The sequence below is a fragment of the Carcharodon carcharias genome, chromosome 16 (assembly GCF_017639515.1).
Source record: "Carcharodon carcharias isolate sCarCar2 chromosome 16, sCarCar2.pri, whole genome shotgun sequence".
In the NCBI taxonomy this organism is placed as follows: domain Eukaryota; kingdom Metazoa; phylum Chordata; class Chondrichthyes; order Lamniformes; family Lamnidae; genus Carcharodon; species Carcharodon carcharias.
Genome location: NC_054482.1, coordinates 43,615,717 through 43,629,627, shown reverse-complemented (window position 1 = coordinate 43,629,627; position 13,911 = coordinate 43,615,717). Strand labels below are relative to the sequence as shown.

The window sequence follows — 13,911 nt, the reverse complement described above, 5'->3', positions numbered from 1 at the left end:
GGATCCTTATACGGCAAGAGATATAAATAAGATTGAAGCAATCCAAAGATTCTGCACAACTCAGTATGGGAAATACACTTAAGTTACATCCTTAATCAAAGATTGGGAATGGGAATCACCACAGCAAAGGAGGGAGAAAAATAGATTGACCAAGTTCTATAAAATATGGAATGGACTAGCAGGAATTGATAGAAACAAGTACCTAGTGCCTTCTGGCAATGACAAAACATGAGGTAGCTGTCCACATAAACTACAAAAACTATTTGTTTCCAAGACAGTATATTAACAATCTTTCTTTCCAAGAATAATCCCACAGTGGGATGAGCTGCCAAAGGAAACATTCATAACTCCATCACTTCAAATCTTCAAGATCCATCTTTAGATCATTTCCATTTATAAGTTTTTCATTATCATGACTACCATATCAGCAGGTCATGTTTGGTTTAGCTGGTGCTAACCACATTTATAAATGTTAGCAGAATACAGATTTTAGTCTGTGATACTGACACAACCAAAGCAGAAGCATGGAGCCAAGAAGATACACTCGTGTTCATCAATCTCTTCCAAAGTTTAAATGGTCCACCCCAGCGCTTTAATTATTTTATCACTATAACATTTTCCAAACCCTTAAGACATGAATAAGTGATATTCCCACTTTTTCAACTTCTCATCTTTTACAAAGTATCTCTGTTCAACAGAACTGAAAGTTGTTTTAACCCATTGTGTGTTTATCTCACAAACATGAGGTGCATTGATGTACATGAATTCACAATCCCACACCTTCCCCTGCCCTTTCAGTATTTTGCATGGACCCATATTCTTCCAAAGCCCACCATCTACTGTATTTTGCTTTTCTATTTGAGTGGCTTGTTGCGCTTTGGGGAAAAAGATATTCTTGCAGTTTCATCTCTTTAAAACCTACCAGCATCTTATGCTGTTAATAAATAACTTCAACTTATTTGCTGTTTTAACTCTATATTGTTAGGATGCAGAAGACCAGACCGAACTGCAGCAAATCACTGAGCACTGGAGAAGGCGAATGACAAAGTTCACTAAAAATCTAGATGATGCAGAGAATTCAAGTCGGGAAAAACGAGAACTGATTCTATCTGGCTTCAAGAAATGGCACAAATATTTTTCTGAAAAAATTGTGTAGGTATTGTTATCCAGTGGGATTTATTGAATATGGTAGGAGTACTGAGTCACTTGATACCTGAAAACAAAAATAACCTTTCAAATTTCTACTGATTTAAATTTATATTTTCTCCCTTAGTTTTTCCTGTTCTCAGGCTCCAACATGATCTACAATGTAGGTTAGATGGGCCAGGATTTTCATTAGTCAATAGAGAAATAATTTACGTTCATGTGGAAATTTCACATTCCAATGTGCTTTGCAACTATTAATAACTTTTGAAACTTAGTCACTAATATTTCTTAGATCAGGATGACAGCCAATTTTTGCACAGTATTAGCCATTTAAATTGATAGACCGGGCTAAGTTTAAAACCACCTCTGACACTGCAGCACTCTTGGCATTGAATTTTCAGCCTAGATCATGACCCCATGTCCTAAAGTTCAACTTGATTGCACAGCTACAGAGCCAAGTTGACACTCTGATGTACTGCTTCAGAAATAGTACAGAAAGTATTTTCGGACTTCAAGTATTTTTTTCCAACCAAGCCTTAGCTATCTGATTAAAATAACAATTTTGCAGTTAGCACACTTTTATTCTTGTACTGTTTTCTGCCATTTTTATTGCTTCCTCTTTTGACACACTGTTCTAAGCTGAGACATAACATTTGGTATTGACAGCTCTGCAGTATCCTATGCAAATGTCATTTCTTCATGTGTGATCCTTGAATTTAGTTTAATAGATTATTTAACTTTGGTTACAGCAGAACTACTCCTTACCTCATCTGCTGTCTGCATACCTTTACTGTTTGGCAGGCAGGTAGCAATCACGATTTTTTTCCTATCCTCTCGCACCTCGAGTACTCTGGCCAACTAAAGCAACTTTACTGCCAGCCTAGCTAATATAAATGATCTGAGCAGAGATCAAACCTAGAATCTTCCTAGTCAGTACCATGCTTTTATTATACAGTGCATGTACTCATTGAGCATTTGTAGGCTGTGACAAAATTGAGTATTTTGGGCTAGTGTTTAGAATGCTATTGGCTGTTTTAGTACTAAGTCATTGTACATAAGTAGTTAACTTCATTCATGTAAATCATTTTCCAACTTTGTTGAAACAATTAGTTTGCTGAGACAGTTAATGACAGGGAAGGCTCCAGCTAAAAGTTTGTTCAAATACATGCTTGGCAGTTTTTCTGAATTTGACAGATATTTAAATTTATTTGGTCTTGGCAAGCAAGCTTTTATCAGTCTGGCGTTTTCAATCAGGGAATCTACCTGAAGTGCACCATTATGTCTTCTGGTTCGCAATAAGTTAGAAATAATCTTACTTTAGGCTCAAAAATACTGGGGCTTCATCATGTGTATTTTTTGCATCTCACTATGTGGCTGGTGGACTGATACATTGTTACCTGGCACATGACTGCAGAGCAGCAGTAAAGTGTGGCACCCCAGTGTGCATTCTCATAACAATTAGTTCCTATTTCTCTATGTTCATATCTTCATGTTATCACTTCAGTGATAGGACGTTGCGCCTCCATCTTTTCGGCTTGGCATTCATCGCTCTCAGTGGTGAGTTGGCGTGGTGCACAGGTGATGTGTGCATGTTGGCCCTGGTGGTGTTAGGAGTTATGTTTGATGTTACTAATGTTGTGTCACTTGCTGATGGCATTGTTGATGATGCATTGCTTGTTAGTGACGCTGCTAATATTGTCTCGCTGGTTAGTAATGTTGCTGATGATTTTTTTCTGCTTTTCCAACTCAGGTGTATGTCAAATATGGACTCTGATCCTCCTCATTTGTTTACCTGTTTTGGTCTTGATGATATATGACCTTGGAGTCTCATCTTCACCAACAACTTTTGCTGGGTTCCAGGTTTTCATGATTGGATCCTGTACATGTACAGTTTATCCTTTCACCAGCTTAAGCAGGAATTTAGCATGCTTGTTAAAGTGTTGACCTTCTATCAGTGCATCACTTGAGTTGTTGTTTTACTCCCTCTTGGTGACTAGGAGGCAGTATCTTGCTTGGTAGAGTTACCTTATACTTTCCTGCATTCAACAGCTCTGTAGGTGACTGAGAGGTGTAGATCAGAGTGACAATAAGGCAAGGTTTGGGTCTTCCTTTGTCTCTCGGCATTTCGTGAGCGTCCTCTTGACTGTTTGGTTGTGTCCTCCTATAAACATGTCTCCTTGGCTAATGTGGTGGTGAAGTGATGATGTTGAACCCGTACTGTTCAGCAAATAAGTCTCTCACCTAGTGTCTCCCAATACGGTGCTGGGAATGGCCAGAGGAGCAGCCAGAACGCAGGGACCAGGAAAGAATTTGCCGCCACTGCCAAATCGGTTTTGCCGAATGAGGGAGCCCAATGCCGGAATGCGGACGAATAGCTGGACATGAGTTGCAGCAGATCCCACTGGCGGAATGTTGCGCACAGCCGAGCCAGTGCTTTTAGGCTTTAAGCTATAGGACATGACACAGGAGAAAATTCACATGCTTAAACATTGAATGACCCAGACTATGCCAGAGTGAGATGGAGACCGAGAGCTCGGCCACAATTTCATCTGAAATAGACAGAAACTTCCATTGTCTCCAGTGAACCAAGAGGGAATCCTTCAGGCCTGCAATGTTTCAACCACCATCTTGAGGACCTGAAGGCAGGAATCACCACCTCGCAGTTACTGCCCGGAGCAGTGGAGATCGTGAGGCCGCCTGCTCTTCATGAATCCCAGGGAGAGAGCTCTTGTGAGAAGGAGAAAAGAGGACAGTAGGAGTATGTGTGTCTGTATTTCCTAGGCCCATATGACGGAGCCTGGTCTCCAGTCATCTCGGACCTCCTTGCCACTGGACCAAGGCCTTGCTCTGTCAAGCCTGAGTGGTAGCTGGTGTGCAATGGCCTCCCACTTTAAAAGATCTCACGCACAGGCATCTTCCACCCACTTAAAATGAAGTTCGTGACTTGGAAAGTAAGGATCCTCGTGGACAACCCCAAAAGCGACAGACCGGAACAGCGTACTGCTATCATTGCCCGGGAGCTCAGACGTTTTGTTATCGACATCATTGCCCTATATTAGACCCGGGGGCAGTGGAGGCCAGTTCAAGGAACAAGGTGGTGGTTACACCTTCTTCTGGAAAGGTAAACCAGTAGAAGTTCACCACCTCCACGGGGTTGGCTTCACCATTAAAAACAAACTAGTTGGCTGCCTCAAAGACACCCCTTGTGGGTTAAACAAGCACCTCATGAACCTTCGGCTCACCTTAGCCCAGAACCAATGCGATACAGTCCTCAGCGCATACGCCCCAACACTCGATGCTACAGATGAGTCCAAAGAGGAATTTTACTTCAGCCTCAAACAATCCCGAGTCCAAGTCCCAGTGGGCAATAAGCTGATTCTCCATGGTGGCTTCAACTTCAGAGTTGGGAAGGAAACACACCTCTGGGGAGATGTAACTGGCAGAGAGAGGGTGGGGAATTCCAACATTAACGGTACCCTGCTCCTGTCAAAATGCCTAGAACATGGCCTTGTCATAGTCAACATCTTGTTCCATTAGAGAGACAAGTACAAGGCCTCATGGCAATACCCTCGCCCCAAGCACTGGCACATGGTCAACTATGACATTTGTTTGAGTGAGGTACCACAAGGACATGTGTATCACCCACGCTATGACAAGAGCCGACAACTGCTGGATGTGCCACCACCCAATTCGCTCTGTCATCAATGTCAATGTAGCCCCAAAGTAGCGACAATAACAGAAACAATGCTGCAGGAAAATCAACACTCAAGCACTCAAGGACACTGATAAGAGAACTCTATTCAGCCGGCGCCTCACTGCCAACCTGGCGACTCCCAATGACCCAGAGACGCAGGGTGCCCACAGCGCCTGGTCTGCCCTCAAGGCCTCCATAATCAGCACCTGTGAAGAGACACTTGGTGACTCAACTAGGAAACACCAAGACTGGTTTGACGAGAATGACCAAGAGATCCAGGAGCTGATAAGCCGCAAGTATAAGGCATCTTTGAACCTGAAACAACAACCTAACTCGAGAGCAAGAAAGCAGCTCTATAGATGGCTGAGGGCTGAGGTCCAGCAAAAAACCCACGATGTAAAGAACGGATGATGGGTGGAGAAAGTGCAGGAGGTCCAACGGTTAGCCGACAACCATAATGTGCAAGGTTTCTTTAGCCAGTGAAGATCACCTACGGCCTGTGCACCCAAGGCCCCACTCCACTGCTGACCAAGAACGGAGAGGTGCTCATGAAGTACAGACCTGCTGAGTTTTTCCAGGTAATTCTGTTTTTGTTTTGGATTTCCAGCATCCGCAGTTTTTTGTTTTTATCCCTGTGAGGATATTGGTCCCATTCCTGCTAAGGCATAGCCTGACTGCATTGTGCAGGTCCCACATGCCCCAGTGCCCTAGAACCGGCTCTAGTGTCTCAGAACCGGTCCTAGCGCCTCAGAAACCTAAAGCCCTTCCTCCTGCACCATATCTCCAGCCAAGTGTTTATTTGCTTTATCTTCCTATTTCTGTACTCACTAGCAAATAGCAGTGAGAGTAATCCTAAGATTATTGCCTTTGAAGTCCTGCTTTCTAACCTCTTTCCTAAATTCCTAAAATCCGCGTTCAGGACCTCATTCCTTTTTCCACCTGTCTTTGGTACCAATGTGGACAATGACCTCTGGCTCTTCACCCTCCCCCATAAGAATGTCCTGCAGCTGCTCAGTGACATCCTTTACCCTCGTGACATACTACCCTGGAGTCTATCTACGGCATCAGAAACGCCTGTCTGTTCCCCTAACTATTGAATCCCATACCACTATTGCTCTTTCACTCTTCTTCCTCTCCTTCTGTGCATCTGAGCTACGCATGGTGCCACGGGCTTGGCTCTGGCTGTCCTCCTCTGAGGAACCATTGCCCTCACCAGGATCCAAAATGGAATACCAGTTAGTGAGCGAGATGAACTCAGGGAACTCCTGCACTACCTGCCTGGTCCTCCTGGACTGTCTGGCTTTCACCCATTCCTGCTCTGCCTGCTCTCTCTTAACCTGTGCTGTGACCACATCTCTAAACGTGCTATCCATGTTGTTCTCAGCCTTGCAGATGTGCTACAGTGACTCCAGCCATTGCTTGAGTTCTGAAACCTGGAGCTCAAGTTTCTGCAGCTGATCACACTTCCTGCATGTGTGGTCGTCTAAACCAGGGGAAGTATCCACAACTTCCCACATGTTACAGGATGGGCATCCCATGTGGCCGAACTGCCCTGATCTTCAGTCTATAGGCTGAAACAGTCATAATGTGTGTTTGTGATCTATCTGTCTACAAAAAATTAATATATGTAGCTTCCAGATCACGCAAACGTGCCACTCTGCAAGCCTGACTGACAATCTTAAATTGGTTGGCAGCGTAGTTCTTAGCACACTGAAGATTATTTAGCAAATGTTGTCCAATCGTGGAATCACATCTGATGTTATTCGCTGTGTTTTGAGTTTTGCAAGCATGAGCTGGTCGGGTACGGTCTGTACCTTGCCCATTGCGAACAGCAGCTGGGACATGCTATTTGATAGGCTTACCATCTTTTTTCTTTGTTCTGCACATCTTTTTCCGGTGATTTGGCTTTCCATGAGCTCTGCAGTTTGATCTGTATGTGGGACAGTTCCTTCTGTCTGTGAGCTCATGTGGTTGTCCACAGCTCTTGTATATTTTCCTGTCTGGTGTGTATTCTTTTGTTGCTGTTTCACTGCATCAACAATACTGTCTTTTACTTGACTTAACTGAAAGTAAGCCATTTGGGTATTCAGCCTCTTCATCTGTCAACGCATGGCTTCATGTCCCCTGACAGTGTCTTCAGCCTTCGATACTGTGAACTTGTTCTTTTTAATTAAATCTTTTTGTACTGAGCCTTTCCTCTGCGTTCTTAAATTTACATTTTCTGGCTGCATTTTTCAATGTTGTTAAGACATTTTCAACAGGCTTTCTTGATCCCTGCCTCAGGTCTTGAAATTCATTTCGGTAGATCTGATGATTTGACTTTGGCTGGAGATGTGTGCTAAATACTCCAAAAGTTTTGTCTATACTCAGTTCCCAGCTATTAAATAAATTTAACCATTTTTGTCCTGCCCATACAAAGAAGGAGCAAGAGTAAGCCATTCGGCCCCTTGAGTCTGCTCTGCCATTTAATAAGATCATGGCTTATCTGAGGTAACCTCAAATCTGCACCCCGCCTACCCCCAATAACTTATCACCCTCTTGCTTACCAAGAATCTATCCACCTCTGCCTTAACAATATTCAAATACTCTGCTTCCACCATCTTTTCAGGAAGAGTTCCAAAGACACATGACCCTCTGAGAGAAAAAATTTTGCCTCATCTCTGTTTTAAATTGGCGACCCCTTATTTTTAAACAGTGACCCCTAGTTCTAGATTCTCCCATTAGAGGAAACATCCTCTCCACATCCCCCCTGTCAAGACCACTCAGGACTTTAAATGTTTCATTGAAGTTGCCTCTTACTTTTCTAAACTTCAACGGATGCATGAGCCTAGCCTGTCCAACCTTTCCTCATAAGGCAACCCACCCATTCCAGGTATAAGTCTGGTAAACTTTCTCTGAACTGCTTCCAATGCATTTACATCCTTATAAAGGTGACCAGTACAGTACACAGTACTCCAGATGTGGTCTCACTAGTGCTCTGTATAACTAAAGCATAACCTCCCTACTTTTGCATTCAATTCCCTTGCAGTAAATGATAACATTCTATTAGCTTTCCTAATTACTTGCTGTACCTGCATACCAGCCTTTTGCGATTCATGCACTAAGACACCCAGACCCCTCGGCATCTCAAAGCTCTGTAGTCTCACCATTTAGATGATATGCTTCTCTTTTATTCTTCCTGCTAAAATGGACAATTTCATATTTTCCCATTTATGCCTACTCTCTGCTTCCTGTTAGCCAGTCAATCTTCTATCCATGCCAACATGTTACCCCCTACGCCCTCAGCTTTTATTTTCTGCAATAACCTTTGACGTGGCACTTTATCAAATGCCTTCTGGAAATCTAAGTACAGTACATCCCCGGTTCCCCTTTATGCACAGCACATGTTACTTCCTCAAAGAACTCCAATAAGTTGGTCAAACCTGATTTCCCTTCCACAAAACCATGTTGACTCTGTCTGATTACCTTGAACTTAACCAAGTGTCCTGCTATAGCTTCTTTAATAATAGCTTATAACATTTTCTCATGACAGATGTTAAGCTAACTGGCCTGTAGTTTCATGCTTTCTGTCTCCCTCCCTTTATGAATAATGGCACATTTGTTATCTTCCAATCTAGTGGGACCAATCTAGGAAGCTTCAGGAAATTAAAAGCAGTGTATCAACTATCTCACTAGCCACCTCTTTTAAGACCCTAGGATAAAGTCCATCAGGACTTGGGGTACTTGTCAGTCCACAGCTTCAACAGTACCCCTTCTCTGGTGATTGTAATATTTCTGAGTACCTCCCTCCCTCCCATTTCCTGATTTATAGATGCTTCTGAGATGTCACTTGTATCCTCTACAGTGAAGACTGATGCAAAAATACTTGTTCAATTCATCTGCCATATCCTTGTTTTCCATTATCAATTCTCCAGACTCACTTTCTATAGGACCAATGCTCACTTTGTTAACTCATTTCTTTTTAAAATATTTATAGAAACTCTTACTATCTGTTTTTATATTTCTGGCTAGCTTTCTCTCATATTCTAATTTTTCACTCCTTATTAATCCTTTAGTCATCCTTTGCTGTTCCTTATATTCTGCCCAATCCTCTGGGCTTCCACCTATCTTTGCACAATTATATACATTTTCTTTAAGGTTGATTCTGTCTTTAACCTTTCTAGTTAACCATGGATGGTGTGCCATCCCTTGGACTTTTTCTTATTCATTGGAATGTATTTATTCTGTGTATTCTGAAATAGCCCCTTAAATCTTTGCTGCTGCATCTCTATTGATCTATCCCAACCTACTTTGCCAATTCACTTTAGTCAGCTTTGCTTTCATGCCCTCATAATTTCCCTTATTTAAGTTTAAGAACATAGTCTCGGACCCGCTCCTCTCCCTCAAACTGAATGCATTGCACAATACCAGGTCTATGAACCATGAACCACAACCCATATCACCCACACCAGGCTTTGAACCATGCATTTACCTCCCTAATCTGATTTGTCCTATGCCAATTTGCCCGTGGCTCAGTTATAATACAGAGATAATGACCTTTGAGGTTCTGCTTCTTAATGTGGTGCCAAGCTTCTCATACTGATGATGTAGAGCCTCCTTCTTTGTCCTGCCCATGTCGTTGGTACCAACATGGACCACAATGATTGTGTCCTCCCCCTCCCACTACAAGCTCCTCTCCAGCCCTGAGCAGATGTCCCGAACTCTGGCCATCGGATAGGCAACACAGCCGTCTGGACTCATGCTCTTTGCTGCAGAGAACAGTGTCAATCCCTCTGACTATACTGTCCCCTATTACCACTACACTCCTTGTAACTCCCCCCGCTTGAGTGGCTTCCTGTACCAAGGTGCCATGGCCAGTGAGCTCATCCACTCTGCAGCCCCCACTCTCATCTAAACAAGCTGAAAAAACCTCAAACTTGTTGGATAATTGCAAGGATTGAGGCTTCTGCACTCCTGCCCTCTGGGTCCCCTTGCCTACCTCACTTGCAGTCACACCCTCCTGTCCCTGACCACTGACCAAATCATAAGACTCTATCCTAAGGGGTGTGACCGCCTCCTGGAATAAAGTGCCCAGGTAACTTTCCCCTTCCCTGATCTGCCGCAGTGTCTGCAGCTCCAGCCTCCAGCTCAATAACTCGAAGCCGAAGTTCCTGCAGCCGCAAACGTTTACTGCAGATGTGTTTGTCCTGGGTCACACCGGTATTCAGAAGCTCCCACATCCTGCCATCGCAGCACATTACCTGCCCTGACATCTCCAATATGTGTTAATTAATAATTGCTAATTAATTAATTATAATTAACAAATCCTACACCTCCCAATAGTTTTGGCAGTAAACTTTACAATACTGATAAAACAATACAGTACTTACAAAACTGACTAAACTAATAAAACCACTTGCTGGTTTACCTGCTCTTTCTGCTGCACCAAAGTGGAAATCAAATAGTGAAGGCTGCAAAAAAGTAGAAGAAAAAAGAACTTCCTTCACCAAACTCTTCACTCAGCACACTTTATTTCTTTCAGTAAACCTTACATAAAGCACCTCTTTCCCCTTATGCACCGAATTCTCACTTTGAACCAAATTCCCAAATATACTCACTTGGTCTCTGTCTCACTCAGGCTGAAGTCTCCTCTCACTGACTGTGTGCCTCTTATTGCCCACAAAGGATGTAGCTGACACTTTCCTCTTCACTTATGCCTTTTGGAAAGCTAGTGGAAGTCAGTATGCACTTCTGTTTAAGTTTCTCAAATGCTTCTAAAACATCAGTCTCCCAATTCATCATGGGCTGAAACTGTGTATTTATTGCTATGGCAGTCATTTTGTTTTCGTGTGATTCACTTAATTTTTCTCTCTTTCGCTGGCACTAATTTGGGTTGATCTTTCAATCCAATTCAACATTGAATTTGTTTACAAATGTTTGGGTTATTACTCTCAGACAACCACTGCTAGCATGTTATATCTTCTGGTTCCCAATAAGTTAGAAATAATCACACTTTAGACTTAAAAATGTTGGAGCTTCATCAAGTGCATTTCCTGCATCTCGCCACCTGGCTGATTGTTACTTGGCACTTTATTGCAGTACAGCAGTAAAATGTGGCACCCCAGATGTACATTCGCATCATAATTATTTCCTATTTCTTTACGAATGATATAACCAAAGAACATGCACAAAGGAAGATAGGTCAGGTAGCATTGATAGAGAGTGACCTGCAACCTAAGGATATTATATCGCAGAAGCTTGTGAAGCCTAATAATTACCGTAAAAATATATGTTGTGTCGCTGCTACTTGTTTGTTCTTGTTACCTATATTATGAAGAGGGGTGAGAAACATTCTGAACTCCCTAATTCTTCTAACCCTCTGTACATAATCAGAGCGGTTTACTTTTGATAAGGCTGAGCTGTGCTTCCCAAACCCCCTTTTTGGGTAATCAGTTGTTTTACAAAGTCACTAGCAGCAGACTTTATTGGATTTTTAAATCAGGAGCATTATTTATTCACACACACTATCCCAGAAAAGGTTTGTCAGTACTCTGTACACACACCATACACACAGAAAAGAATACAGTAAGAGAAAGGAGTTTTACATCTACAAGTATTAAAACCAGAGACAGTTCACGTGAATATCAGAGTCCAGTGAGAGGGGTTCTTTCACTCAGGATTAAATCCAGCAAATCTCCAGGTAGCTGAAGATGGCATTTTGTGAAGTTTTCTCTGGAATAAGGGATGTGTGGCAAATTGAAAAAAACAGCCTAGATAAATACTTGTAGCCAGAGGGCCAGTTTGCTTTCCAGGCGAATGTAGAATCTTTCGGAGAACAGGTTTTGAGCAGGCTTTAAACATTAAGCCTTGTGGCTTGATTAAAAAGGCTAGGTGTTAATAGCCAGGTTTCTGCAGTGATGTTGCATCTTCACTCTTCAGTGCTCTGTCTGTCCTGCAGGCAAGCAGGACTTATAGTTATGGCTTTCAGAAAAGGAGTTTTGGAAAAGATGACAGCTGGCCGTTTATACACGACAGAAAGCAATCAATAGTCAGTTTATATTAACAAAGTAGCTTCCACCTTCCATGGTCAAAACCATCTACATACAATGGATAAAAACAAAAAAACTGCGGATGCTGGAAATCCAAAACAAAAACAGAATTACCTGGAAAAACTCAGCAGGTCTGGCAGCATCGGCGGAGAAGAAAAGAGTTGACGTTTCGAGTCCTCATGACCCTTCAACAGAACTAGGTAAATCCAAGGAGAGGGGTGAAATATAAGCTGGTTTAAGGTGGGGGGGGGGGCAGAGAGAGAGAGAGAGAAGTGGAGGGGGGGTGTGGTTGTAGGGACAAACAAGCAGTGATAGAAGTAGATCATCAAAAGATGTCAATAACAATAGAACAAAAGAACACATAGGTGTTAAAGTTGGTGATATTATCTAAACGAATGTGCTAATTAAGAATGGATGGTAGGGCATTCAAGGTATAGCTCTAGTGGGGGTGGGGAGAGCATAAAAGATTTTAAGATATTTAAAAATAATGGAAATAGATGGGAAAAGAAAAATCTATATAATTTATTGGAAAAAACAAAAGGAAGGGGGAAACAGAAAGGGGGTGGGGATGGGGGAGGGAGCTCACGACCTAAAGATGTTGAATTCAATATTCAGTCCGGAAGGCTGTAAAGTGCCTAGTCGGAAGATGAGGTGTTGTTCCTCCAGTTTGCGTTGGGCTTCACTGGAACAATGCAGCAAGCCAAGGACAGACATGTGGGCAAGAGAGCAGGGTGGAGTGTTAAAATGGCAAGCGACAGGGAGGTTTGGGTCATTCTTGCGGACAGACCGCAGGTGTTCTGCAAAGCGGTGGCCCAGTTTACGTTTGGTCTCTCCAATGTAGAGGAGACCGCATTGGGAGCAACGAATGCAATAGACTAAGTTGGGGGAAATGCAAGTGAAATGCTGCTTCACTTGCAAGGAGTGTTTGGGTCCTTGGACGGTGAGGAGAGAGGAAGTGAAGGGGCAGGTGTTGCATCTTTTGTGTGGGCATGGGGTGGTGCCATAGGAGGGGGTTGAGGAGTAGGGGGTGATGGAGGAGTGGACCAGGGTGTCCCGGAGGGAGCGATCCCTACGGAGTGCCGATAGGGGGGGTGAAGGGAAGATGTGTTTGGTGGTGGCATCATGCTGGAGTTGGCGGAAATGGCGGAGGATGATCCTTTGAATGCGGAGGCTGGTGGGGTGATAAGTGAAGACAAGGGGGACCCTATCATGTTTCTGGGAGGGAGGAGAAGGCGTGAGGGCGGATGCGCGGGAGATCGGCCGGACACGGTTGAGGGCCCTGTCAACGACCGTGGGTGGAAAACCTTGGTTAAGGAAGAAGGAGGACATGTCAGAGGAACTGTTTTTGAAGGTGGCATCATCGCAACAGATGCGATGGAGGCGAAGGAACTGAGAGAATGGGATGGAGTCCTTACAGGAAGCAGGGTGTGAGGAGCTGTAGTTGAGTTGGCTGTGGGAGTCGGTGGGTTTGTAATGGATATTGGTGGACAGTCTATCACCAGAGATTGAGACAGAGAGGTCAAGGAAGGGAAGGAAAGTGTCAGAGATGGACCAGGTGAAAATGATGGAGGGGTGGAGATTGGAAGCAAAATTAATAAATTTTTCCAAGTCCCGACGAGAGCATGCAGCGGCACCAAAGTAATCATCGATGTACCGGAGAAAGAGTTGTGGAAGGGGGCCGGAGTAGGACTGCAACAAGGAATGTTCCACATACCCCATAAAGAGACAGGCATAGCTGGGGCCCATGCGGGTACCCATAGCCACACATTTGGAGGAAGTGAGAGGAGTTGAAGGAGAAATTGTTCAGCGTGAGAACAAGTTCAGCTAGACGGAGGAGAGTAGTGGTGGATGGGGATTGTTCGGGCCTCTGTTCGAGGAAGAAGCTAAGGGCCCTCAGACCATCCTGGTGGGGGATGGAGGTGTAGAAGTATTGGACATCCATGGTGAAGAGGAAGCGGTTGGGGCCAGGGAACTGGAAATTGTTGATGTGACGTAAGGTGTCAGAGGAATCACGGATGTAGGTGGGAAGGGACTGGACAAGGG

At 43.7% G+C, this 13,911-nt stretch overlaps 1 protein-coding gene across 3 annotated transcripts in view; it reads left to right on the top strand.

The window, feature by feature from the left end:
* axdnd1 (axonemal dynein light chain domain containing 1) overlaps nt 1–13,911 on the top strand; it is a 227,355-nt gene that overhangs the window by 96,567 nt on the left and 116,877 nt on the right. For all 3 annotated transcript variants that reach the window (XM_041207768.1, XM_041207767.1, XM_041207769.1), the window contains one exon: nt 986–1,152. In XM_041207768.1, coding sequence (XP_041063702.1) covers nt 986–1,152 — 167 coding nt within the window. The remainder of the gene's footprint in view (nt 1–985; nt 1,153–13,911) is intronic.